The sequence below is a fragment of the Kwoniella europaea genome, chromosome 1 (assembly GCF_036810445.1).
Source record: "Kwoniella europaea PYCC6329 chromosome 1, complete sequence".
In the NCBI taxonomy this organism is placed as follows: Eukaryota; Fungi; Basidiomycota; class Tremellomycetes; order Tremellales; family Cryptococcaceae; genus Kwoniella; species Kwoniella europaea.
Window position 1 is genome coordinate 5,082,901 of NC_089487.1, and position 27,189 is coordinate 5,110,089.

General features: G+C 43.7%; 10 protein-coding genes across 10 annotated transcripts; 3 read left to right on the forward strand and 7 right to left on the reverse strand.

Moving 5' to 3' along the window:
* Positions 1 to 27: 27 nt before the first annotated feature.
* V865_001928 (uncharacterized protein) lies at positions 28 to 3,005 on the forward strand (the record flags this gene model as incomplete). The annotated part of the gene is made up of 22 exons (XM_066225742.1): positions 28 to 67; positions 129 to 156; positions 231 to 325; positions 419 to 440; positions 503 to 523; positions 606 to 749; positions 827 to 928; positions 1,007 to 1,115; positions 1,191 to 1,239; positions 1,311 to 1,333; positions 1,408 to 1,414; positions 1,481 to 1,517; positions 1,573 to 1,645; positions 1,711 to 1,798; positions 1,859 to 1,933; positions 1,991 to 2,001; positions 2,062 to 2,144; positions 2,209 to 2,224; positions 2,281 to 2,378; positions 2,449 to 2,579; positions 2,677 to 2,850; positions 2,914 to 3,005. 22 exons carry the CDS (start codon positions 28 to 30, stop codon positions 3,003 to 3,005), a joined length of 1,518 nt encoding a protein of 505 aa, XP_066081839.1.
* Positions 3,006 to 3,276: 271 nt separating this feature from the next.
* V865_001929 (uncharacterized protein) lies at positions 3,277 to 5,959 on the reverse strand (the record flags this gene model as incomplete). The annotated part of the gene is made up of 14 exons (XM_066225743.1): positions 3,277 to 3,533; positions 3,655 to 3,786; positions 3,854 to 4,054; positions 4,124 to 4,177; positions 4,244 to 4,322; positions 4,408 to 4,622; positions 4,712 to 4,885; positions 4,962 to 5,030; positions 5,116 to 5,185; positions 5,249 to 5,342; positions 5,402 to 5,474; positions 5,565 to 5,616; positions 5,670 to 5,723; positions 5,813 to 5,959. The coding sequence occupies 14 exons, from the start codon at positions 5,957 to 5,959 to the stop codon at positions 3,277 to 3,279; spliced, it is 1,671 nt and encodes a 556-aa protein (XP_066081840.1).
* A 1,095-nt stretch (positions 5,960 to 7,054) lies between these two features.
* V865_001930 (uncharacterized protein) lies at positions 7,055 to 8,582 on the reverse strand (the record flags this gene model as incomplete). Its single annotated transcript, XM_066225744.1, has 3 exons — positions 7,055 to 7,290; positions 7,359 to 8,215; positions 8,338 to 8,582. 3 exons carry the CDS (start codon positions 8,580 to 8,582, stop codon positions 7,055 to 7,057), a joined length of 1,338 nt encoding a protein of 445 aa, XP_066081841.1.
* A 1,338-nt stretch (positions 8,583 to 9,920) lies between these two features.
* On the forward strand, positions 9,921 to 11,767 carry V865_001931 (uncharacterized protein; the record flags this gene model as incomplete). The annotated part of the gene is made up of 4 exons (XM_066225745.1): positions 9,921 to 10,049; positions 10,105 to 11,260; positions 11,329 to 11,616; positions 11,697 to 11,767. The coding sequence occupies 4 exons, from the start codon at positions 9,921 to 9,923 to the stop codon at positions 11,765 to 11,767; spliced, it is 1,644 nt and encodes a 547-aa protein (XP_066081842.1).
* Positions 11,768 to 12,540: 773 nt separating this feature from the next.
* V865_001932 (uncharacterized protein) lies at positions 12,541 to 13,135 on the reverse strand (the record flags this gene model as incomplete). The annotated part of the gene is made up of 3 exons (XM_066225746.1): positions 12,541 to 12,667; positions 12,728 to 12,800; positions 12,901 to 13,135. 3 exons carry the CDS (start codon positions 13,133 to 13,135, stop codon positions 12,541 to 12,543), a joined length of 435 nt encoding a protein of 144 aa, XP_066081843.1.
* A 62-nt stretch (positions 13,136 to 13,197) lies between these two features.
* On the reverse strand, positions 13,198 to 13,877 carry V865_001933 (uncharacterized protein; the record flags this gene model as incomplete). Its single annotated transcript, XM_066225747.1, has 4 exons — positions 13,198 to 13,233; positions 13,277 to 13,306; positions 13,454 to 13,615; positions 13,701 to 13,877. 4 exons carry the CDS (start codon positions 13,875 to 13,877, stop codon positions 13,198 to 13,200), a joined length of 405 nt encoding a protein of 134 aa, XP_066081844.1.
* Positions 13,878 to 14,947: 1,070 nt separating this feature from the next.
* On the reverse strand, positions 14,948 to 19,032 carry V865_001934 (uncharacterized protein; the record flags this gene model as incomplete). Its single annotated transcript, XM_066225748.1, has 6 exons — positions 14,948 to 15,418; positions 15,501 to 15,801; positions 15,860 to 16,722; positions 16,849 to 17,084; positions 17,214 to 18,395; positions 18,561 to 19,032. 6 exons carry the CDS (start codon positions 19,030 to 19,032, stop codon positions 14,948 to 14,950), a joined length of 3,525 nt encoding a protein of 1,174 aa, XP_066081845.1.
* A 1,260-nt stretch (positions 19,033 to 20,292) lies between these two features.
* Positions 20,293 to 23,385, reverse strand: V865_001935 (uncharacterized protein; the record flags this gene model as incomplete). The annotated part of the gene is made up of 13 exons (XM_066225749.1): positions 20,293 to 21,173; positions 21,248 to 21,399; positions 21,459 to 21,532; positions 21,590 to 21,684; positions 21,744 to 21,815; positions 21,889 to 21,951; positions 22,018 to 22,157; positions 22,241 to 22,310; positions 22,378 to 22,459; positions 22,517 to 22,636; positions 22,711 to 22,816; positions 22,889 to 22,989; positions 23,074 to 23,385. The coding sequence occupies 13 exons, from the start codon at positions 23,383 to 23,385 to the stop codon at positions 20,293 to 20,295; spliced, it is 2,268 nt and encodes a 755-aa protein (XP_066081846.1).
* Positions 23,386 to 24,142: 757 nt separating this feature from the next.
* V865_001936 (uncharacterized protein) lies at positions 24,143 to 24,973 on the forward strand (the record flags this gene model as incomplete). The annotated part of the gene is made up of 5 exons (XM_066225750.1): positions 24,143 to 24,260; positions 24,439 to 24,510; positions 24,591 to 24,629; positions 24,732 to 24,824; positions 24,945 to 24,973. The coding sequence occupies 5 exons, from the start codon at positions 24,143 to 24,145 to the stop codon at positions 24,971 to 24,973; spliced, it is 351 nt and encodes a 116-aa protein (XP_066081847.1).
* Positions 24,974 to 25,367: 394 nt separating this feature from the next.
* V865_001937 (uncharacterized protein) lies at positions 25,368 to 26,366 on the reverse strand (the record flags this gene model as incomplete). Its single annotated transcript, XM_066225751.1, has 3 exons — positions 25,368 to 25,577; positions 25,723 to 26,149; positions 26,251 to 26,366. 3 exons carry the CDS (start codon positions 26,364 to 26,366, stop codon positions 25,368 to 25,370), a joined length of 753 nt encoding a protein of 250 aa, XP_066081848.1.
* Positions 26,367 to 27,189: the final 823 nt, after the last annotated feature.

Below are 27,189 nucleotides of genomic sequence, written 5' to 3' on the forward strand. Positions count from 1 at the left end.
TATATATATAGACAGTAGGACGGCACAATGGCTCATCACGCAAATGAAGATGCGAGGGGTAAACCAGGTAAGCCAAACCCCTCTCAGCTTGCGGATATGGCATTGCTGTGCTGATCATTGTCTGACAGGTAATTATACTATGATGCAGTACTTTGAGTATGTCCAACTCCTTGTTACACGTATAAGTCCAGATCACGTAGACTGATCAGTCCGTTAATCGATGTGCTCAGGTGGTATTGCCCCTCTGGAGGTGTACATTGGAAGAAATATGCAGATGATGCCGAACATCTCGCTGATATTGGTATAACCGCTTGTTGGTTACCTCGTGAGTCAATGTCACCTTAAAAGGATATTATCCGATATTTTATCGGAGTAAGTGAGTATCAAAAGAGACGCTTATGTTTTAATTGGATAACAGCCCCTACGAAAGGATCAAGTCCGTAAGTACTATAACTTCTTAGGGTCACAAGTGATCAGGGCTGATCTTGTATATATGACACAGTGAAGGAACAGGATATGATGTGTGAGTGCAAACTACCGACTACGCTGTACTATCTTATGCCAAGAAGGTCTTCCATTGCTTATCATGAAGTCGACTCGGACAGCTACGATCTTTGGGATTTGGGCGAATTCGATCAAAAAGGAGGTAAACCCACCAAATGGGGATCCAAAGAGGATCTATTGAATGCTATCAAAAAAGCGAAAGACAATGGTATAATCAGTTATATTGACGCGGTATTAAACCATAAGTGGGTTGTGTCCACTACAATACCTGTAATACTGTTCAATGTAACCTTTAAACTGATTCTGATCCCGATTCGAGCAGAGCCGGAGCAGATGATAAAGAAGAATTCCTCGCTACGATGGTTGATCAAAATGATAGGAACAAGTTAGTTGGCGAGATGCACAACATCGAAGGATGGACCAAGTGAGCGATATGATCCCTTTATAACTTACCACGACGCAGATGGCAAGATGTGCTGATGTGATGTGTGGTGTATGACAGATTCACATTCCCCGGTCGAGGTGATACTTATTCCCCACTGAAATGGAATTATAATCATTTCACAGGGGTGGATTATGATGCTAAGACGGAGACTAAAGCTATCTTCAAGGTAAGCTGGTCATACCAATTACTACTGGAGGCTCGTATCGAATTATATCTGATGCATGGGTTGTTGAATGGGTAGATCCAAGGTGATGGTAAGGGCTGGGCTGAAGATGTTGATGATGAGAATGGTCAGTACGAGACATCATGCACTTCATCCTAAATTGTGTGAAGCTGATTTGCCGAGTTGATTGATATGCAGGTTCATATGACTATTTGATGTTTGTGAGTGAAACCATGTTGATCCTCAGCAAACACGCTCTGATGCGTATTGCTGGACTTGCCGTTCCGATCCATAGGCCGACAGTAAGTCCGATGCCTGTATACAATCGTTATGATGTATGTACTGATGGGAGACCTGTCCCTTTGTAGTCGACCACAATCATCCCGAAATAGAGCAAGAGCTATAGTAGGTTTCTGGGGGCCATTCATATTGCCAATTCTGACAACATTTGCATCCACAGTAAATGGGGTGATTGGATCTTGAAAGAGACTGGAGCATATGGATTCAGGTTCGATGCTGTCAAACATATTTCCGTGAATCTGATCTCGTTCTGCTTATGGTTGAACTGAGGCTGAATATGAACGTTTCCATCCTGCAGCAATCGTTCATTGGAGAATTTGTCAAACATGTTAGATCCTCAGAAGGAGGTAAAGCAAAAGCTTTCTGTGTAGGAGAATTCTGGCATGGTGCGTTGCTCACATCAGCCTCCCGACGTCTATTACTTCTCGCTGACTGGATGATTGCAGATTCCGTCGATGCCCTTGTCGAGTATGTCGAGGGACTCGGGACGCAATTCTCATGCTTCGATTCTTGTCTTCAAGGTGAGCCATGTTTAACCCTTGTCGACTGCACAATAAGCTGACATTGTTGTCTTTTAGATAACTTCCATGTATGTGGATCGACCCTCAAACCTACCAAGAGATCGAACTGACGCGTTGATGTGGTACAGACCGCAGGCGAAGAAAGAGAGAATTACGATCTCCGACAGATCTTTGATAATACCCTCGTGCAAAGAAGACCTATCGATGCAGTGTAAGTGTTTCATTTGAGCACTTTGCCTATAATCAGCTTACGTGGAAATGGTGCTTCCGTACAGCACTCTGGTTGACAATGTGAGCTTGTCATCATCCCGTTGATAAGGTGGCTCATGAAAGATATACTGGTATAGCACGATACGCAAGTCGGACAATCCCTGCAAAGATGGGTATCGTCAGCCTTCAAACCTCTGGCATATGCGTTGATCCTCCTACGGGTTGATGGCTATCCGTACGTACCCCTACAACTTGATATTGGTCAGTCGCCACTGGAAGCTGACATAAATTTGATATGCACTCAGATGCGTATTCTACGGCGATTTGTACGGTACAGGAGGTGATAATCCCCAACAACCCGTTGCTCAACTTGAAGATATCATCAGGGCCAGAAAACTTTTCGCTTATGGAGAATTGAACGACTACTGGGATCACCGTGAGTCAATGCTAGTAATTCAACTCAAATTGTTACTCTCGTCATTCCTCCTTTGAAATGATCGTGTGTGCTGATTGCTATTAACCGATAACTTTAGCCAACTGCGTCGCTTGGTTACGAAAAGGTGACGAAGAACACGATGGCTGTGTGGTAGTGATCTGTAATGGAAAAGAAGATGGGTCCAAGAAGATTTCAGTTGGAAAAGAACATTCCGGTGAGAAATGGACGGATGTCATGGGTTGGCACCAGGGTGAAGTAACTATTGATGATGGTAAGTCAAGACATGTTATGCAAATCAAGGGTAGCTAGCTAATATTTGCTTTAATCTTGACAGAGGGATGGGCAGAGTTCTTCTCCCCTCCTGAGAGTATCTCAATCTGGACTAAAGTCGATGCGAGAGGTAGAGAAGAGTTCAAGAAAGATTAGGGATCGATTATGAACGATTTTTGTCATACTCTGCTATTGTGAGACCAAAAAATTATAGATAGATGTTTTTGCCTTTGATCTTATCATTCGTATTCATATACATAACTTGCTATAGAACGATCCCTTCCTCTCTTTACTAAATTAAACGTATACCAAATATAAATAGAAAATATTCCTTCTGACCTTAACTCATAACAATAACAATGTATATACTTGATATACAGTATCACCCATTTGCCAATCCACGCTACAGTTCCCATACCGGCCATATTTATCTTTGTTCATCGGTTTGACCACCTGGGATAGGTTGACCCGTCCTGGCCGCATGAGCCTTTTGAACATCCGTAACGTAACTCTTCATTCTCCAAGGAGCGATTCCCTTCTCGTACATCTCATCTAATTCTGCTGGGTTTCGAGATGCGACTTCAGGTAACATGAAGATAGTCAAGATCCAAACGAGGGTACCGAATCCTAAAAAGATGAAAGCGGTGTTGTACGTGTTGTTTCCTAATCTTTTACCTCCGTCCACTAAAAGTCCAAAAACACAAACAAAAACAATGTCAGCGAAGATTTCTTCGATTTACGATTGAGATTTGGCTGAGAATTGATTTGATACAGGTAGAAGGGAAGATTGGCCAGTGGAACTTACATAACATGATTGGAACAGAGGTGTTGAAAGTCAATCCGAAAATCACTGCTATACCTGAACCTAGACCTGAGGTTCTGGCACGTAATTTTTGAGCTGCTACTTCACCTGCGAATGACCATCCGAATGCACCGACTATATATTCACACATACAATCAGCATTGGGATCTGTTAAAGGTTGAAGGGATGGAGGAAAACTTACGACCAACCGAGCCTGCTGACCAGAAACATGCCGCGACGATCAACACGTCCTTTGTAGCGTTGTTATGAGGTACGTGACCTAATATACCAATGACGAGTAACATCGCGCAACATAATCCAGCAAGGTAAATTACGATATTTCGCCGACCAAATCGATCGGTGGTGAGTGCGAATACGATGACGAAGAAGATTTTGATACCGACTGTAATCACCCAGAGTATAAGTGACGCTCGATGAACTTGGATGGTATGGTAAAAAGTAGTGTACTCACAAAGGATCGAGGTGATTTCAAATGCATTTGTGAAACCTGCTTCTTTGAAGAATACTGATATATCATAGTGACATGATTAGTATATGTAGTACAATTGGGACGGGACGGACAGAAGCTTACATGAGGCATATCCAGATAAGAAAGCTAATCCTGTAAGTTGCTGACACGAAGCAGGAAGAGAAGCAGCGATGGTTCGTTTCTACCGTAAGAGCGTGCGTGTGTGGATCGTCAGTATCTCATTCTTTTGCTTATACTAGATCGGATGAATGGTTCATTTTACTTACAAAGTTTGAGCCTTTGAAACATTCTACATAAGATCTCAAAACACCTCTCCAATCATGTTCTTCCAATCCCAATTCTGCCAACCTCTCCTGTTCCTCAACAATGATATTCTTGATAATTTGATATTCCCCCTCGACGTTATATCCTTTTACGCCGCCGTTGACCCTCTTAAGCACGGCTATACCTTGATCGTGCAATCCCCTTGCAGCGTAGTATGCTAAAGACCAAACCGGATCAAATCAAACCCAACCGAATGAATTAGCACGAATCGTATCGCCATTCATCAAATGATGGAGAAAAACTCACATGGAGTTTCGGGAAGATAAAGGAAAATAGGTGCCATGATACCCAAAAATGCCCATTGAGTTAGAATTGGGATTTTGTATTCGCTTTCACCCAATGTTTTCTTACAGATGAATAAGATGAGAGGACCAAAGAAACCACCGGTATGGTTCCATGCAGAGTAGGCGAGGAGCATACCTAGAGAACGGAACGATTTAGTTGTTTAGGATTTGGATGGAATAACGGAGAATGAAGTAGGTAGACTTGTACTTACCACCTCTGATATTGGCTGGAGCCCATTCAGCAACATAAATTGGTAAAGTAGCTTGTAGACATCCGATACCTATATACGGTAACGGTAAAATAAACAAACACGAGCAATCAATAACCTAATTGATATAATGGAAGTGATGCAACTCAGGACTTACCTGTACCAGCTAAAAACTTGGCTGCGGCCCATTGTGACCAATTTTTAGTGAATGTTTCAATCATGATTGACTATCCTTCCCACATAAGCTTATTGTGTGGGTATGTGTATCGTATTGGTTGAAGAGGACTTACGGCGAAAAGGATCAACCAAAGAAGGTATAACATGTATTTACGACCAATTCGATCACTAACGGGAGTAAGGAGCCACATTCCTACCAATTGACCTCTACTCGCAGTTCAAGATATCAGCGACTTGACTCAGAGTTGAGATCACACGAGACTCACAAGGACTGAACAGCACCCCACGTAGCTGTTGCGTGGGTCGTGAGAGCGATTTTACCAGCGGCGTTTTTCTCGCCTATGTTATAACATATCATTAATCAGTCAATTCCAAAAAAAGGTCCCTTTGGAATGATGGTGTGCGGATTGTACGGTTATCAATACTTACCAACTCTATTGACGAATCCTGGATTGGCAATGATGTTACCATTCAAGTTGATCTACCCAACAAGTCAGCATGACCCGCTTTTCATGGTGCAATTGAAGGACTCACTTGATATCCATCACAGGCAGCAGCGAAACAAATCATATTACAAATTACGATTGCCTATTGGGCAGTTCATTTCGATCAGCAATTTGTGGTTTTTACTATCTATGACCTTGGAGATGTTGATGATAAGATGTTATGTCGCTTACCTTCCAGAATCGCTTGACGGTCTCCCATCTTGTCAAGTTATCCAAATCTGATTTCAGTACTGGTGTACCCTTGAGAATTTCTTCTTCTTTAGAATCTTCCACATGTGATTCGTATGGTTTGATATCGGTCATTTGGATCGTGGTCATCTTGAATGTTGAATGATCCCTCGCTTGGTCTTCTGAAGTGCTGAGCAGTAAGTCAATCGAGATTCAGTCAAGCCAAGACAGTTAGAGTGGGCGATGAGTCCTATCCGTCTTTGTCCATCCAGTATATATATACAGGGATGGATATTCGTCAGATCCGATATCCTTATAGGGTCGGGTCGCCTTAGAACATCTCATATCTGTTATCACCTGGCCAAATATGTGCACAGGAACATCATTACCCCGCGAACTGAACCGAAAAAACATCTTCAATCAAGGAATAACATCTTTCCGCTTTACTATACACCTTATAACCCCCGAAGAAAAGAGGGAAATGGAGATGGATCCCCACGGAGGATCTTCCTGCGAGTGGGGGACCTTTTTTTCGTTCTTCTTCAGCGCTGCTACAGCTCACGCCCGGAACCTTTCATCGAACGCGTCCTCCCTCTCTTGCAATGATGAAGAGGAACGTCTAAAATAGTTTTATTAGAAACTCTTGGCGTTAGTTTTTCAGGGTTTCTGTGCGTTGGCCATTGTCCTACAGGTATCCACTTTTATTAAGCTTGTTTAAAGAACATTGCTCTCCTCTTACGCCATCGGTCAAGGAAGAGACGTAGGTCCAATGGAACCTTGTGATCACTCACAAAGAGGACCCACCGGGATTCAGTTAAGGATTTGTCACCGAGCTACACCGTGCAGATATACACATTCCGGAAGTCCGATCCGGTATTGCGAGGTAATGGATTGAGGAGTCATGCATATACATCATCATCTTGGTACAGTAGCTGAGTCTTTCACTTTTGAATTTGACATCCACTTCACCCCATCCTGTCCGCTCGCACAAGTCTCATCCCGAGAGTTGGGAGATCTAATGTCCGAAACTTTCTTCATATGGAGTGTCCGATCATCATCTGACAATCAGCCCAAACAAATGGTAAAATTAGTGTACAGTACCATTGAATCGGTGAGCCCTATCAGGGTACCGCACCAATGCATATTTGTAACAGATTATCATCATAAACACATTGCTGATCCATTCTACATGTAACAGGATCCAATTGTCCCAAAAAGTATTATACACGAAAGGCTTTTGCTTGATCAGTCTGTTTTATCTTTGCCTTTATCAACAGCTTCGTCTGAAGAATCTGATTCTGCTGGATTCTCATATATCACTCCGTCATCTATCACCCCGCCTCTTCTGGCTGCATTCTCGTCGAAGATTCCTCCTATGCCTGAGATGGGACGTGAGGAGGGTGAGGTAGGGTTGACTAGTGATGATGGCGTTGAAGGGGGTATGAGGATATTGATCAAATATGCAGTGGAGAGACCAAGCACTAGAACAATCATACTTGATCAGTGACAGATACTTTATTCCAGCTCACGACAACCACTTTGCACTCACCTAGACCGGACAATTTCTCCGGTGGATTATGGAAATAAATTCCAGTCATTAGTATCATCCAACACCATATTCCTACTAGCCCGGTGGCTACTATACCTGACCATCGATGGATCAAAGCTAAATATCCATCATCCCTCTTAACCACCGTTCTTGATTTCGTTCCCGATGCTGTAGAAGACCACGATCTCCAGGTTCCAGCCAATCCTCTACCTAATACCATGACACTGAGCGTGAGCAGAAAAGCGTGGCCGGAGATGTCGAAGCCTCTATGCCACCTTGGTCTGGGAAGAGCTTGGAGGGATTCATGCCTTGATGTTGCGTGTATATCCGAATGAGAGGGAATGAGGGAGAACAGTTGAGGGAAAGTCGAGGGAGTTAGAGGAGTTCCTGAACAATATTGATGGGGTAGTGGGACGTATATCCTTCCGTTTGTCGTTGTACTCTTCTCGCCAGCAGTAAACAAAGAGGGAAAAGTCTCTCTTGCAATTTTGAGATCTACACCGGTAGGTAACTGCACTGCACAATTACCTCCCGTAAGAGCTATGATCCTATCTCCCAAACCTGCACCAAAGAACCAACTCGTGAATACCAGCCATGCTATCGTGGCTAACATCCATATACCCAGCCTCCTCGCTCTACCTCCTAAGCCGGTGTGTATCTGAGATGGTATTGTTGGAGATGAGAAGAGATGTAAGAGGTATAAGATTGATGTCCAGCCCCAAGCTCGTTTTACGAAAATCACGTTGAATACATTGGATTTACGGGCGAAATATTCAGCTCGATGGGGAAGAGTGTGATGATGGATTTCGGATGTGTCGAGGGATGTGGATTGGATAAGGGAGTAAAGGATACCGCATCTGTATAATACAGTGTCAGCGAACATGAATGTCATTTTGACGGAATCATCCCTTTACTAGATACGGCACAAAGGCATCATTGAAGAGCACTTTAGGGTGAAAAGTTAGAACAGCAGACTCACAGCATCAACGAGCTGACCAGCCCAGCTAGCATAAGCTGCTCATTCTCCACTATCCTTTGAGCCAGAGTTTGAGGTGTGAGGGAAGCTGATTGAGAAGTCGAGGTCATACTCATCCGTCTTGCAGCGGGTGATTTGGGTTTGATGTCTATGGGAGAAGCATGAGAGGCCGAATTCGTCCGTCGATGAGGTGTGGATATGGTAGGTCGAATGCTCTTGGGGGTGGAAGGAGGTTGAGCGGAGGTCATGATGGGGTAGGAGGATCGTTCAAAGGGTGAAAGGACTTGCTTCGTTCTTGGATGGCAAAAAGGGGAGTGAATGGAAGTTGGATGACAGTACCAACAGAAGGTGAATATGTAAAGTAGAGACTAGAGGTGGAAGAACTACCAGTACTGATGTTGATGTTGATGTTGCTGTTGCTAGTGCTAGTGCTAGTGCCGCAGTCAGAGGTGTGTCACTGGTATGTATGTTGTTGCATGCATGGTCTGTGACATGACATGATGAGCACGACGCGTCTGATGGGATCAAACGGCCAAATGGTCAAATGGCGGTGCGACCACGAGAGTGACGTCATTACATCAGCACCCAGACACGTCAATTTAACACCAAGGCTGTTCATGTCTTGTATGGCATACTCTTCTCATCTGCATTCCCTGCATCAGGCATTTCCCTATCGCGTCATCTGGATGGTCTTGGACAAATATCAAGTCCCTCGTATCGCTGCCAGGGACGCCAGACAGCTCTCACGGAGCGCTTGGTTTCGGCAGATCATCAAATAGAGTGCTCCCCTTCACTATCATCGATACCTTCCCGTGAAGGGAGTCCAGTTCTTGGCAGACGATCATTGATTGTTCGGACAGCTAATCATGGTATACTAAACTCCCAATTATAGTCGGACTCCGTCTGGGTTGGATCAGCTCGGAATCGTTCGGTCCTTAATGTAGAAATGAGATTGGATTAACAGTTCGATTGGGTTCTCACGAAGACACTAACACCAAAGGCACAATCGCCCGCTTTTCAGTACTATCAAATACCATCTCATTGATTCGTCTCACTGGGGTTCTTAGGTGAGAACGTTTCTTTCCCTTTCTTCCTCGAACGAAATTGAAAGGACTATCAACTATCAAACGTCTATTTGGTAATTTCCCCTTCCTTTACCTTTCTCCACTCATCCTTGAGATAACATTTAAAGGATGACAGGACAAAGATGTAAACGTAGGTAACGACGAGGAGAGATGAGAATTTGTAGAGTGGATCACTTTGATCTATATCAATAACTCCTCCTTTTCTTCCATCTTATTGTCAATTTACTAACTATACGACCGAAAAGACTTTTACTTGCTTTATCATTTCTATTCACTTTGTTACTTTCTTTTACTGTACCGTGTGACCTTTCTCAGACTATATCTACTCAGCTCGGAAACGATCAAAGAACTTTTCTCGTCTCTTCTTTATCATCACCATCATCCTTCTCTCCCAATTCCATTCGTACATATATATAGATCGAACCTTTTCTTATATTTCACTCGTTTGAATTTGGTTCTCATATATCCATCACTTAACAACATCCTAGCAAGGCTTCGATCATGCCGAGCTTCTTCTCATTACCTTACATCCTTGGATCCCTGGTGGTCCTAGGTGTAGCTCAAGCTTGTTACTACTATGTCTACCTCGAATCACCTTACGACTACTACTACCGATACTGTAACGTAGGAGTGAGTGATGCATTTGCGCCATTCAATCAAGACCTATGCTGATATCTTCACCTAGTGCGCGGGAATGGACCAAAGCGACGAAAACTTCAACCAATGTTGTCTTCCCATGACTTCTGGTCAAACTGCTCCTGCCGTCTGTCAAACTTTGTCCGCATCTTGTGCGGCTGCCGGTACCACCTGCACTTGGGGATCTGCTGTTCCTACATCCGACCAACCTTCTACCTCTGCTCCACCAGCTACATACACTCCTCCAGCTTACACTCCTCAAGCTCGAGATGCCGCTCCTACCACCTCGACCGTCTGGATAACCGAAACCACCACTACTGCATGTGCTACCACCGAACAAGCCGCCGCGCCTACTACCTCTGCTGAGGAATGCGAATGCCCAGAAGAAGGTGAGACCAGCGAAGCTGCCGTACCCACTTCGAGTGCCCCTGGTGAAGGTGACACTCCCGATGAAGGATTCAACTCCGATTCTCGAAAACGACGACGAAGAGGATTCAAAGTTCGAGACCACTGTGTATGTCCTACTTCCGCTCCTGCTGCTTCTACCACTGCACCTACCACTGAGAACGCCGCTACTCCCACCACTGCCCCTGCCGAGGAAGAGTGTGTATGTCCTCCCGAAGGCGAGACCAGTGACGCCGCCGTTCCTACATCCAGTGCTCCTGGAGAGGGCGATGCGGCTCCTTCAGGATTCAGTGGAGACTCCAGAAAACGAGGTATCAGAGCTAGAGGTGGTGAATGTGTTTGTCCATCTTCTACTTCCGCTCCTCCTCCACCTCCTCCCACGAGTACCGAGTGTGTCTGTCCACCTGAAGGCGAAACTAGCCAAGCTGCTGTACCCACCTCAAGTGCTCCAGGGGAAGGTGCTGCCCCGTCCGAAGGCTTCACAGGGGATTCTAGACGACGAGGTCTCATCGCCAGAAACGGTGATTGTGTATGCCCAACTACCTCCGCCCCTACTCCAACTACCTCGGCCGCTGCTGCTCCCACTACTCCCCCCGAGGAAACGCCATGTGATTGTCCACCTGAAGGAGAAACTAGCAACGCCGCTGTATCAACTTCTAGCGCACCAGGAGAGGGTGCGGCTCCTCCTGAGGGATACTCTGGAGATTCAAGAAGACGAACAGGTATCATGGTCAGAGATACGTGTGTCTGTCCTACCACCAGTATGGCTGCCACTCCTACTTCTAGTGCTCCTGGAGAGGGTGAGTGAATCGATGACCTAGATCGGAACGATAGATCGATGGCTGATATTGTGTCTTGTTCCATACAGGTGATACACCCTCCGCTGGTTTCTCTGGTGACAGCAGGAAGAGAGCTATCGTGGCTCCTCAAGCTAGAGATACCCCTCCAGAGGGATACCAAGGTAACGACAAACGAGGTTCCGCTCCTGGTGAAAACCACAGAAGGAACACCAACCCTGTCCAAACTGTTACTTCTACCACTTATGTCACTACTGATGACTGTGCTCAACAAACCGCTGCTCCTCCCGCTACGACTGCTAACGCTGCTGCTCCTACTACTCAAGCGCCCTCTCCATCTGCAAGTGCTCCAGGAGAAGGTGAGTCGACGTGACCTTTTTCTTGAATCGGTCACATGTAAATACTAGTACTGATGATGAGTACCGTTCTTGTCTTGTAGGTGATGCGCCTCCTGAGGGCTACGCCGGTGACTCCAGAAAGCGAAAGTATAGAAGATGGAGCGATTTCTAATTTGCTCGGTCGGATCTTACTCTTGACTGATCATTTCATCAATTCGATGTGTTCATTGAGATAAAGAGGCTTAGAATGATACGTGCGGAGAAGTATGCGACGTGAAAGTTAGGACATTGAGTCGCAAAGGAAGTTGATACCATATCTATCATAGCGATATCACAAATACAAAATACAAAAAATTAAAAGAAATCTCCCTATCCCCCCTATTTTACATAGTCATTCATCTTTATATATACCATATGATAAAGTCGTTACGTCGGTAGATACTCTTTGTATACAATCTTCTGGACATTTATTTTCATGTTACATCTTACATATGTATATAGCAGTATTCTTGTGTGATGTGAGTACAGTATGCATCGAGTGAGGAGGATGAGTCTTCATGCGATATTCTACTATCAGCTACTCGGATATTATAGTTAGATACTCCCTTATGTCCAGTATCACAATGTGAGTTCGATCAACATGATATTCTGTAAAGTGTTGCATCTGGCATGAATTATACTTTGGAACTTACTTTTCAGCCCTTTAATAAAGTCCGTAACAACAAGCAGCTCGAGCGGATATATCGCCCAAAACACTATACGAAGCAAAGTTTTCAGAGAACAGACTGTATGACACCTACACTCAAAGCTACAACGGAGTTACATGGCAAACACCAAAACAATGTCCACAGATCTACTTGACAAGTATATATGTATATGTTAAGGTAGAAAACGATAAAGGATACGTCCTTCTTTCTTCTTTAAGAATCCTAAAGATGATGGCTATCAAAAGAGAGATACACAGGTTGAATTCTCCCTGGTAAGTTCGTATCCTTCTTCACATGCAAATGCAGTACATTGTCCTGAGGTACATGTTATAGCTCCCATCGCTACGCCAGGAAGGGAAGTGCAGCTAGAAGCATGACAGAGTAATCATCAGCGACGGCTTATCGCTGCCTGAAAGCAGACTCACTCTATTCCGTAAGATCTGCCTGGTGCGTTGAGTCCAACACCGTAATCACCGTATAGACAACCTCCACAGGATTCTATATCATCGAAAGCGTAAGCATCGTCATTTATGATCATATTTGCGATTCTCTTTACCACAGTTTAGCCAATCTAGTCTTTAGGTATGATTGTACTTACCTAGCTCAGTATTAACATTCAAACACTCAAATGCCAGCTCATCCCCCGGAACTTTACAAGCTTTCAATCTTGCAGGACAATACTCGTATTTCTCCAGACTCAATCTCTTCTTTCGTAGTTGTTTTTGTCTCTTTACGAACCCGCTCGGAGCATTAGCCACAAAGTCCCCAGAGGTATGTTGGAAAGTTGACCAAACGTTTGGACCACAATTGACGCTCTGTGGACCGACGTCCATACTCTCTCCGCACGAACAGTGATAACCATCGCCTTGGGGGGAGAGGAAGGCATAGCCTGTGTTTATACATGATGCGAGGCATTGTTGAGGGGAAGAGACTATCACTTGGAAAGAGGATGATTGGGTGGATCGACAGCCTACCAAGTCAAAGGTAGAGGATGTAATGTGGATCTATGGTATAGCAAGAGGTACGTTAAAAATCAGATTAGCTTATTACAGAACTATAAGGCACATCGGATGTAAGGTAGTAACAGTATCGTGCGTGAAGCTATGAATCCAAAGATGGAAGATGAAAGATGGATTGATGTATTTACTCACATAAGATTGAGTTTCGGCATCACATCCTCCCACTGAATCAATCCCTGCTTGGATCAAATCACTCTCTGGAAAAGTATTCGAACAATAACACCGGTTGATATCTTGGGGAACTAATGTCCATGTCGAATAGATGAATTGTTCTGGTTGTCCAAAGCATGCTTGCTAAAAATCAAGTTACCTCTTTCATTTAGCTAACAGAATGGCTTGTGTTATAAGAATTGAGGTCAACTGGAACTACTGGACCTACAGCACAACTTATAGGATCATTAAATTGACCAACATCGAAACTATCATCAGGAAAATATTGATCGTCTACACACCCTACGAATGCGGGGTTACCGGCTGATTGTGCCTTAGCAGTGAGGCTGAAGGAGGAGGAGAGAATGAGTATTGAAAAAAGCGTGAAGGAGTTTGAAGATAACATCTTATGCAACCAGTTTGCTATATCCTGGAAAATCTTGAGGAATAACAGATCTCCTAGAATTGGTCGAGTCGAGTACTACCACTACTCAGCGTGCCGTAGCTGAAGGTGTGTTGGCTGTCAAAATGTGTAATGCAATACAGTCGAGTGGGGATGAGCGAATACCTTAAAGAACTATATGGATATATAATGTATTCGTATGGGCTAGACCAGGTCATATCGATACATGATAAACAAACCCCCATCCATCGAAATCGATAAGACCCTCTTGTCATCTTTCTCCTGTTCAACAGTATCAGGATCAAATTGAACCTTCTTTCGACCTCTTCCAAACAACTGAATGTCTTAAAGAACCGTACTCGTGTTCAACTGATCTCGAGTATGAATACAAGTACGCCTTGAAAGGAAGACATCGCAAGAACAACAATCTGATCCGTGCCGTGGCTGATGTGTGAAGAGTCTACGAGTAAGAGTTTAAATCTTATCTATTTGTTTATCTCCGTCGGATCGGATCAGGTATCTTATAAACATCTAACGATACTCAACGGATACGAGTATCGTCGCTTGAAATTACTTTCTTTGCGGTAAGTTATTTGGTGAAATCGTTGTACTTCTCAATCATGTGACTGAATTTTACTCAATAAATCAGATGTATCGTTGAGACCGTCCGATAAGATATTTTGGAATGACGAAGGAGGCTGGATACCTGATGTTTTAGACGTTCTGAAAGATAAACTCAATTTCAGTCGAGTTGTATCGTTTATTTCCCTAGATAGACTAGCTCAGTCTTATCTATTAGACATATGATCTGATATTAGCTAGATTTGAGATCACTGTCGATGCTTAGCATATGCACATTAGTGTATCAGATATTCCAGATCTGGTCGATACTCACACTGAGTCTGTCACATCCGTCTAATCGGGTCACTAACCTAGAATTTCGACGGAGTAGAAAATTATTTCGACAAACCCGTTAGATTCCGTCAATCTGAACCGAAATGCTAGATCATGTCTAACAATATATATACATTTCCCAAAACAGGACTACTCGATCCCTCTACTATACTATAGTATTATAATCGCCTACCTTTAAAATCACCTCCCCAACCCGTATCATCATCCTCCAACGGTCCTAACGGTCCATAATTCTGAGCTTGAGCTTGAGCTCTAGCTTTTTGATTATTCACCCCTCCAGAACGTTTCTTAGCATGTCCAGAACCTTGAGGTCTACTTTCAATACTTGACGAAACGCTATCTCCCGTAGTTGGCATATCAGGGGTTTTAGGTCCACTGATGTAATCCCCGTTGGTTTGATACCTCATCTGAGGTGAATAATCATGTTGATGTCTATGTAATGGCGAAGGTACATTCCGTTCGTTACGAAATGAGGATTGTGGTGGATGAGGTGGACCATCGTCGAATCCGGAATCGAGTATTGCAGCCATCTCATCTTGACCTAATGTCTGACCTTGACTATGATCATGGTGTGATTGTTGCGATAACGCGATAGGTGGTGGTGGGAAAGCAGGGTTGTTTTCATTATACTATAAACAATAGAACACAGCACAATTAGCATCTCTTACTTGATTGTATTCAAGATTGTTGCAAAGCGAGTTCCCCACTTACCCCTCCAATTTCCGCACCCCAAACATCTTCTTCACTTCCAAACACACTTCCCGAATCACTCTCATAATCACTTCGTGTCCACGCTGCTCGAGGTGTAGGGCCCAACCCCAATCCATCATTATCCCCGTGGAATCCAGCTCCGAATTGCCGCTCCATCTCTCTTCGTTTCTTTTCATCTCTACGTAATTTTCGTAATCTGGATTTCTCCCAATCTTCCCATCTTCTAAGGGGGACAGTCGTACCGTCAAATACAGCCGTCTTGTCATCATGCGCTTTCGATCGAACTTCTCCCTCGACCCGTCTGTGTATAGACAACATCATATTAGCAGGTATTCAGGAGTGAATCAAAACCAACTCACCTAGTTTCTCCCCAAGAGAAATCATCGAAATGCCAAAAGGAGTAAACGGGCAGAACAAAATTCCAAATCGGTAAAGCGAATAGATAACAAATCATCCAAGCTATATAAATAACTTTTCGGGTAGTTATCAAAATCAATATTGCTGGTAAACCCAATACAGCACCTAATAACATTAAAGGTATAGCTTCCTGGAAAGAATTGGGTGGATCGATTATTGAATTTATAATCAAAGCTCCGGTGAGACAGATGGCAATTGGTAAAACCACTGTACCGACCAAATCCATGAACACGACAAATTGCATTGAGAAGCAAAATGTTCCACAAAGATTTCTAACTCTCACTAATTCCATTAAATTGTGAACGGTCGAATTGATCCATCTTCTCCTTTGAGATAACAATACCGAGAATGTGTCTGGTGCGACAGTCCGACATTTAGCCTGAGGTAAGAAGATGTTCTTCCTTCGGGGGAAGGTACGTAACATTATCGTTGACAAGAATCGATCTTCACCCAATAACAATAAATTCTTTTGATGTAATGTATGAACTTCAGATTGTGAATATTCAGAAACGATTTCAGGTTTTACCAAGATCGGGACCCAATCGTTATCCGTATCTTTCCTTGCTTTGATTCGGTACATGCTGAAACAACCTGGAAGACAGGTTACACCACCGAAAACGGATTCGAAAGCTTTAACATGATGATGCGAGATGAAATATTCGTACACTTGAATTGCCGTTACCCATGATTGTCTTTTGTTCGCTATTCGAGTTTCTCCACAGACGCCCATGATCATATTGTCTTGATGCATACAGTTGACGAGGTAACGAAGGGAGTCGGGGTAGATTTTGGTATCGGCGTCAACCTGCAGGTGTGTAAGGGGGATAGCGCATAGACGGGAGAGATGGAATTGATGATTGAGATGGAAGTAGTTATGATCAGCATATAACCATATAGCTGCATGATATCGTATCGACCACCATCCACTCACCATCAAACAGGTCTCAAAATAATCGGGCGTGACACCCATCAAAGTCTGTACTTTTCTGAAGATATCAAAGTCCAAAGGTGACATTCTATCGTTATAGGTAACCCTCGAGAAGAAATTCATCAAAATCAATTGAGAATCTCTTTTACCCCTATTACCAGGTTTCTTATCTCTCGCTTCGGATGGCATACCACATTTGACCACTACAATTGTCGGTGTTCGATGTCCATTTTTGGATACTGCGCAGGTAGCGATACCAATCATCAGCCCCAACTCCCACTCTGATGAGGAACCCCACCATTATCTCTCCTCAACGACGAGATAAATTTTGTTGAGTCAGTGATAATGGATGTGAAAATTCAACCCACCATAATGTCCAGCATATACCATCGCCCTATTCTCTCTTTTCGCTCCACTCCCCACAGCGATATAACCCATCGGCATCGGATTTCCAAATCTCGGATCAGCATCCATCAAACTAACACATATATCCGGTGTTGACACCTTCTCTCCATGTCCAGTGATCATCCCATCGCAAACTACCCAAATCAATTTCCTAGAATCAGAATAGTTGGTCGATGCTATCGAATCGATCGTCCCTTTGACGGAATCTTCACCTTCCGAATAACAAGTAACCAAACAGACCGTGAACAGTTCCGCACCAATCTTTGCTAGGGAAATCAACGGTTCGGTAGATTGATTATTTACCAAAGTAGTCGATGAAGTATTCAATCCGTTGATTTTCTTTCCATTTTTCAACTTTTGTTTACTGCTGTTGTTTGGATTTGACCATGGTGCTGTACCTGTCCTATTATGAACTGACATATTGGCTCCTTCAGGCATGACAGCTGGACTAATTGCCGTTCTAGCCAGATCTTTAGGTGGTCTGACCAATTTGGCAGACATGAACCAATTGAATATACAAGCCATGGCGAACCTTACCAAAACCACTCCTAAGATGACACCCAATGATGTGTAGAGGAACAGAGAGGCGACGAAACATCCGGGAGCGACTTTATCGATTCTTCCTGCGGCGTACCTAGCTTGCATACATGGTATTGAATCTTGCATGGCCTTTCGATGATAGAATAATCTCGTAGCGTCTTTACCGGATGTAGGTTGATTATTCAATACTTGTCGAATGGCTTTATCAACTTCGTCTCCTGATATAGCTGTTGGGTTGGCATCTAAATACGGTTTCATGTTCAATACCATTCCGTCGATTACCAAATAATCTTCCAATGCTGCGACTTGCTCCCAGCTGTAGCCCTCTATTTTAGACGTATTCTGAATGGCAAGTGTTGAATAGGTGGAATCTCCAAGCTTGGCTAATGGACAACTACTATTAGTGGTGGTGGTAGTGCTGTTGCAATAAGGTGTACTGGCGTATTTGGCTGTGGATGTACACTGAGGGTAATCTGATGCAGTACGTTGGAATAGATTGGTTATATCCTGACCAGGCATCTGTTTGGAGAGTGCATAGAAATCTACTGTTTCTTGAGTTTTCGACGTTGAGATGTTGAAGACATAGCCTGATATGCTGAGTGTCACTATGGGTATAGGACTGGGTCAGCACTGAGACCTAATGCAAATACGAGAACTGATCCGTCCACATTCAACATCGCCCTCGTGCTCTTCTAACAAGTAAACCTCTACTCATGGAAGAGAAATCTTTCTGCTCATTTTTCATCTAGTTGATCAAAACAATCACTCACATTCATTCTCGCCCAATCTCTCATACAAGTACCCCGCATTCCCTCCATCAGGACACAAAGCCTTTTGCAACCCCATCGTTACGAATCCCACTATCCCACCTAACAGTATGGCTATCCAACATAGTGTAACTTTCTCTCTCCATGCTTGTCTACTTTGCTTTTCCTTGATTCCAAACCATTTCAATACGACCGGTGGAGCCCACCATGTCGTAGCGTATGACCATAATCTCCACCAATCCAAATCGCCCATAAAACTTCTACTTTCGGGTAAAGGTGAGCTGGGAGAGAATGATTGAGTAGGAGGAGGAGCGATGAGCGGTACAGGTGCGACATGTCTTTCTGGACGTGTGAGCGTTTTGCCCCTCTTGAGCGTTCCACCGCCTCCCCCGCCGGACTTGAGGGTCTGACGACGGGTTGGAAGAGGGGCGGTGGATGTGAATGGGAGAGGAGCATCGTCGTATTTGCCAGGCATGTTGAGTGAGAATGGGTTTGGAGTGTGGTTATGCGATTGATATGATTTTGGGTTCTTGTTTGTTGGTGTATTGTATTGGGTATATTGAGATTTATATCGTCAAGGAATGTGATAATGTGAGAATTCGAGGTAACATATCTGAGGAAACGGACCAATGATAGACAGTAATGGAATGGATCAGAAGTGAGAAGTAGTTTGATCCAGCTCCACGACTTGCTGCGTGATGATGATGCTGATTATCTGTGCTGACTGACCCTATGCTAATAGCCAAGAAGAAGTCTATGATTGAATTTAGCTGGTCGAGTATTTTTGAGGTGTGGTGAGATGCGAAAGAGAGCGTGGATATGCGTTGAGCGTTGAAGCGTTAGAAAGTGATTGGACGTTGGTGGTGACGTTGACGTGTGATGGTGATGGTCAGGTGTTGATATTGACTGAAGTATTGTTACAGATAGATTAGATGATGATTCTTGATAGATGAAACGTATAGAGCAGGAGTGGACGTGATGAAATGTCGAAATGTGTTGGTACTCGCAAGCACGGTCCGTATACCTGTGACTGTAGATGTGACTATAGATGTGACTCTTGCCTGTCGGTGGTTCGTTACTTTGACCCTAGGATATCAAGTCCAGACCTACTCTTGTTGATGCTCGATTCTGAGAGACGTGAATGTTGGTCGTCAATGTGTGATACGTATATGTTTGAACAGTATGGTACGTGCAAGTGAGGTTTAATACCTCAATCTTCTTGATGATCTATGAAACGCGTCCTATGCAGTTAGAGAACAAAAAAACGCCTATAAGCTTGTTGAGCACTCATCCACCTTGTTACTAGTACTACCCTGAGTTCATTACGAGAACGAACATCTGCTCAAGGCGTGGTCCCCCATGGTGGATGCTAGCTACATGATCAGGATACAATCAGTTCATCTGCATTCGAAAAGTGTCCTTGCTGCTATACTCTACATACATATGAACATAACCCGATATCAATCAAGACCAGCTACTGCAACTGTGCCTTGGTTGCTCATCGCTCAATGCTGCGTCTATTGGCATATACGTTTTCTTCACATTTCATTTCATTTGCCTTCTTTATATAAACTACCAAGCAAGCATATTCAAAAATTACACAGATGAATATATATCATGTTCACCTATATATATATATATGTCAAGCAGTATGGTATGTATGTTTTCTTTTCTCCAGGTAGGCATATAGTACGAGTACTACTAATTATCCTTAACCACTACTGATACTACTTGGTTAAATCAATTCACCTTCGCCTTTTATCATATCATCACCCATTACCATCTCCCAAACATTAACTCCATCTATCCCTTTATCATTCAATTTCTTCCCTACTTCCATAGATTTCAATAAACCAACTTGTTTTTCCGTTATTTTCACTTTGCCAAATTCTTCTGCTTTACCTAATGTACTCTCTCTACCGTTGCCGTTGGGTGATTGAGAAACATTATCTTCAGGAGATAGACCTAACAATCGATCGAATAACAACATCCATCTCGTCGAATTTCCAACCGTCCAGAAATCTTCCGATGTAGCACCTTCGTCGGCATGTACCTTTTGAGCTTCTTTATCGAAATCTCCCACCCAGGCTTGAGCAATAGAGTTCGGATCAGTCTTACCGTCCAGATCCCTATTGGCTCCTGACAAATCTCGATGAACAGATACTTTTCCTTCCCAAATATCATATAACAAATTAGCCACAGCTGATCTATCTCCAGTAGGTACAATCCATCCATTCTTTCCATGTTTCACCTGTAAAGGTATACCACCTGCGTCGGAAGCTATGATCGGTACACTCTTGTTAACAGCTTCAGTCACTTTCACTTCGAACCCTTCCCTGGTAGATAATTGCGTAGCGACCCATGCTCCTTGAAGGATACATCCTAAGATCGAATCACTTGGAGGAGCTCGAACGACAGCTACGTCATCTCGAACGAGGGCATACTCCTTGGTACCGAGAGTATCGTGGAGCTTCTCGTAGATCCATGATCCATCGGGATCGTCGACACTTCCATGACCCATGATGATCAATTGAGGACCACCATCGACAGGAGGTTTGGCAGAGTTTTCGAGCTTCTTTCGGAACTGAAGATACGCGGCGAGGAGGTCGTCGATACCTATATTAGCAATGTCAGCGAATACTGGAGATAAATCGACACCAGCATCATCTGGCTCATTTACGTTCACTCACCCTTGGAAGGGTCAAATCGTGCAATTTGACAGACATAGCCCCTATCCCAATCGATATGTACACCACATTGTTGAAGTGAGAGTTGATTGAAGTACTGTCGGAAGTACCTCACAGAAGCTCGACCGTATGGCTTGTTGAGACCATCGAGGGGGCTAAATACGTACCAAAAGTGGTCAGTCATTGTGAAGGGTCACTTGGTGACAATACTCACTCGGTGGAAGGAGCCATATAGAGTACGGGTAAGGTCTCATGAACATTCTTGGGAACAAAGAATTTGACGGGGTGCTAAGATGTGCAAATAAGCGAGTGGGAAACCCCTCTTGATCCAGCCAGATCACTCACAGCCAAAAACAGATCTACATCCTTGATAAAGTCGAACAAGTAATTCCATGTTCGATGTTGCATCGTTTGAGGATCATCCGTTAAATCAGATTGGACTATGACAATGATATATGAGTGTGTTTGTATTGCGGCGGCAAAGAGCGTAAGAGCTCACTTTGTATATGAGATCTGAAGATGATCTTGGCATCTGGTCGTTTCTTCTTGATAATAGGGATGAGGGCGGTGACTATATATCGGAGCGTCTTTCTGTATCAGGAATGTCCTTTATGCAGTTGAGAAGAGTGTATGGTTCAACTCACGCTGGGGATCATCAATGACGATGATAGAAGCGTCGATCGCGCCGTTACTCCAGAACGATTCGTCTAGTTTCATCGGCATCAGTACTCACATGCTACAAGGTTGAAGCATATGTTCGAAGGGAAGCTTACAGTTCTGTTCAGTCCAAAGTTCGAACCATTTCTTATCTTCGTCTGTCAAATCCATATCTTGCGGTGCGACACCTTGAAGGACGTTATGGAACTTTCGCTTGGTGATGTCGAATACGGTTGGGTGTCCTTCTGGCACGTACCTAAATATGACGGGGAAATTGATATATCAATAACAAATCAGGGAACGGGAAATCGAGGAGAGGAGGGGTGAAGACAAACTCACCATTTGACCTTTAAGCCAACCATCCTCCAGAGTCTGATCATAGCATGTCTCATCAGAGCGACACCACCACCTATCAATTCAATATAAGTCAACATTCTCGCTGTGATAACCAAGTAAGATGTACAGTTCAGACTCACCTTGAGGAGTAGCAGAGAAGAAAGAGATCGAAATGTTATTCTTGACCAGGTGATCAGCAAGGGCAGTAAATCTGTCCCAGAGCTAGATGGCTCAATTAGCTACCGAATGCTGAGCGTCAGAAATGATGAAGTAGCTTACAGCTTCACTTGAACTTTCTTTATATTGCAAGATGCTGCAAAGTTTGACCTGACCATTGCAGTCTACTTGGACGGAGTGATCGACCGGATCGACATCGGCTGTAGTAGCTGAGTGGGTTGCCTATACAAGTGAAACACTCGATTGTCAATACATGCTATAGCCTCGAGTGTGCAATGACAGGGTACTGCACATACAGGATGAAGATGTTTCACACCTGCACTGATAGCTGCGGTAGCGCTAGCTGAAGTGGAGGGAGCAGGGAGTTTGGTGAAGATTGATGTAGATGGATTAACGAGGATGCTGTTTTGTTTCGCATGCAATCAGCTCGAATCAGAGGAGAATCATGTAAGTCGAGGTCTAGGCGTCACTCACGGGATCACATCAACGTGTAACCATAATGTCGAGAAGAACTGTACTCCTTGATGACCTTTGAATTCTTTTGGAACAGGTTCAGCAACAGCTACCATTCGGACCTGACAGTACGTCGCATTAGTATTAGGTCACTGACAGAAAAAGGTCCATAAGATATGCTATTATATAGATATGGACTAACTCACATTCATCCCTTTATCAGTTTGGATACTCCTGATCAACCCCAACACCTCTCTTCCAATCCTCTTATTCTCCTCTGCCAGATCGTCCCCTTCTTTACCATGAGAATAATATCTCGTGTGGAACGTCTCCGACTCAACTACACCCGTACCATCGTGCAACACCGCGGAATATTCCAGCTCTCTTCCTGGATCACTCCCATCGGGCTTTCTGTCGGTAGGTTGAGGTGAGAGGGAGAGGGCTAAGCCGAGGAATATATCTTGGATTTGAGTTGGGTGTCGTTTGGATGATATGCTTAATTTACGATGCGGTGACATGCTTGATTGCTTTGTAGTAGGTTATGTTCATAAATTACTGGATATGAATAGGATGTACTGTGATGGAACGAAGAGGCGATAGATTGTTGACGACGTTGTTGTTATATATATAGTTGATGGATTCGATTATTGCAGTGACGATCTTTAATTACGGTATGAACCGGATACCAATACCCACTTGTACAAAAAAAGAGAAACGAGGAAAGGAAGTGTCAAGTGTCAAGTATGCATAGGTTCATTCGATCACCCTTTCTTTATATATTTTTATATTTTCCGACGAGGCTATGTGCTGTGCATTGAGTGTATGGACATTACACTTGCATGTTCACCCGGCATTGGCATTGTCATTGGCATTGGGACAATGTAGGAGCACTCTTGGCGCACTATCCACCAATTGTTTGCTTTCAATACATCATTTACTTTGAAACGGTTGCTACCTCTACTGCGCGCTCCAACGATCAATCAATCTTATCCCTATCAGATAGACCCAAATTAGAGGGAATCGATCACTAACCGTGAGAATTTGTCGTTGTTTAGTGAGACAAGACAACAACAACGACAGTCGGTCTTCGGACATCCCAAATCTCTTACTGACGTCATTGGCATCCTATGCCGAGCCCTGCTCAGCGGACATCTCCGCCACAGTAGTACCCATATGGTCATGGTCATGACGGTTATCACAACACAACACGCCATTGTTGCCACCATCCATCCATCCCATCCCATCCATCCATCTATTCTGCACATCAATCAAACAATGCAATTATCACTGTCATTCAAATCATTCATATTCTTCCTCTACTTCACTCTGATCACCACATCAGCTTATCAATTGACCTTCAACGAGATAACCAACAATATGGCTGATAAAGACGGTAAGTGCATTGTCCGTGCTCCACTATGCCCTTCGGATATTGGTTGGCCGTGTAGATCTATAAAGACTCCAAGTTCCCACGCTTAAGCTTCGATCATATCGCAATTGCCGCTACCTCTGTCTCACAAGGGATATCAGACAAGGGACAAAGCTGACAGGGTGGTTGGGAACGTTCGTAGTCATCGTGCAATTTAAGAAATCATCTTCTACCGAGGAAAGACAAAAGATCATCCAAGACCTTCAAGCTAAAGGTGGGTACAACGCTATTCACAATAAAATGAGAAGCCTCTTGGTGGTGACATAGATTGATGATTTGGTTCTGTATGATCAGGAGCAACTGTCGTCAAAGATGATAATATCAATTCCAAGAGTGAGTAGTACTGTCTACATCGATCTTTCATATGTTCGCCCCCTCGTCCTTAATTATAATTAAATGTGCGCTGAACTGATAACTTCCCAATTCGTCGCACAGTCCTCCCGTTCATAACTGTTCGTCTCCCCGAAGCGGACTTTTCAACTCTCCAAGCTGATTTCGGAGGTGACCACGATGTGGTAGAGAATGTTGGTGAGTAGTATTTCATCTGTCTCCGTACTCATCACCATAATCACCATGATCGTGTTTCTTCCTCTTCCTTATTGTTGGGATATGTACTGACGTCATGCTTGTCCGTGATTCTTCTTACAGAGGCCGACCAAGTGGTCACCACTCAATAAATCGGCTCGTCGTGATCAACCGAACAGACTTCGGATAGACAAATGAGAAACTTAAACGAAGTATCGTGCAGATGAAGATCAAGATTGATTCGAATGAGTATGAGATTGTATGCATACTGTATCTTTGTATGATCTATCATCCACAACGTTACGACTCTAACCCACTGATCAAGTCTGCACACAGACTAATGCGCTACGCATGTCATATGGCTAATCTAAAACGCGATTAACATATCGTTTCATCTATCCCTCTATTTTCTATCGTGTCATGATGGCCTATAATAATGCTAATCTGATCTGATCTAGCACAAATTAACCATATCCCCATCTCGAGAGTGGATTCGATCCAGTGTCTTGTGGCGAGATGTATTAACTGAATGTGGGTAGGTATCATTCAATTAAAATTCCCATTCGCAATTTGTCTCTTTTCGACCTGACTGTTTGGATTGTCCTCATCTACATCCAAATGCTTGTAGAAAAACACCGTTGACCGTTGTTCGGACTTATCAGGCGGCCAATGAAATCTAGGTATCACGCCTAGTTCAGTCCATCCGCACGATCTGTATAATTTCTCTCCGAACGAGTTTTGCTCGGTATCTAGCATCTGTAATCGAAGATCATATCGTAAGTGTTCCCCTTCATCACAGCATGGGAGGCGTTCGTCTCAGAAATATATGAGTGAATAGTTGAATTGTTACTACAAATACAATACGTTTATGTTCATCTGTTTGTAGGTTGGACCAACTTACACAAGTTGTACTTCCCCACTTCCTCGCCTCTTCTTCCAAGCCCCTCAATAAAGCTTTACCAACCCCCCTACCTCCATAACGCGTATCAACCAACATCTTCTTCACTTCACTTCTGAACGCTCCATTAGGCATGGATGCAAACCCAAGTTGGACACTGCCCACTATTTCTGGGTATGCTGTAGGGTTCCCTTCCATATCTATTGACTCTAAGGGTTGTTCGGAAGGGTATAATTTCGCTACGAACATTACGATCCCCCCTAATGGCGGTGGGAATGATGGCTTGGCAGAGGGGGAGACTAGCTGAGAGGAGATATTGTTGAAGAGGTGAAGTGAGTCAGAGAGGGTGTAAGGGAATGTGAAGAATGTGGACATGTCTAGGAGCATGTGGGAGTGGACGATTGCTGATAGACGAGGAGCGTAGAGGGGTCTATAGGATATATAATGAGCTTTGGACCAGATTGGATAGTAAGATCTTGTCTCTAGTGGTAAATGTTGTATACACATGTGTATGTGTGCATTAACACTTACAGCTGTTCGGGTGATACTTTCTCTATCGTCACTCTGGCTCTCTTAGCGATCTCTTCGGAATTGACATATTTATATTTCACTTGACCAGGAGAGGGATCATCGTTTGATTGTGTCATCTTATGTATGGTCATACAGTTGCTCTTTTGGCGATTGTCTGTATACTTGAGAGTATGAATATACCCACAGAGTTACCATCTGTTGTATCTTATCTCAGAAGTCTTCTCATGTTCGAGTCCACTCGACGTAAAGATCAGATCGGTGATCACCGACATGATTTTCTCGATTCCAGCTAAAAACACGTGTTGGATCTGTCAGAAAAGTCATTCACGTGTTCGAGTGAGTTTGGTTTCATGTTTCATCATTCAGGGGGAATCAAGAGATCTTTCCCGAGTCCATCTCAAGTGATTGGGTGGTTACAAAGCATACAAGTCTGATCCTCCGATGCATAAGATATCCACATACTCATAGATGGACGATACTTGATGAGTGGTTGGATATGCACTCTGTAGGGGTGAACTTGTGGATACGAACAAAGGGAAGTCGAGCGGCGATTTGAGATATTTCGAGCTCACCAGGGGCTGTGCACGGTGTCTCTTTCTACTTTTTTCTTTCCCATACAATACAGTACGTTGGTATTCGAACTGAATACACTCAATCCTCTCCTTTGTATTATTGTCGTTTTCATTTGTATTTTCACTTTTCATCTCATCAATATAGCATTAGCATACCCTCGGTCCATCATCACATACTGCATATTTGCATCTTCTAGCATTCCCCATCCCTCATAAGCAGACTTGACTTACGATAATCACTTTTTCACGTTCCCCACGACCTACTTTTACGATCACGAAAACAAGCCTCAGCGTCAGCGTCAGCCCTATTCAAAAAAGATCATTCACTAGCAGCACGTTGAAGAATACCCTTCTTCATACATCACAT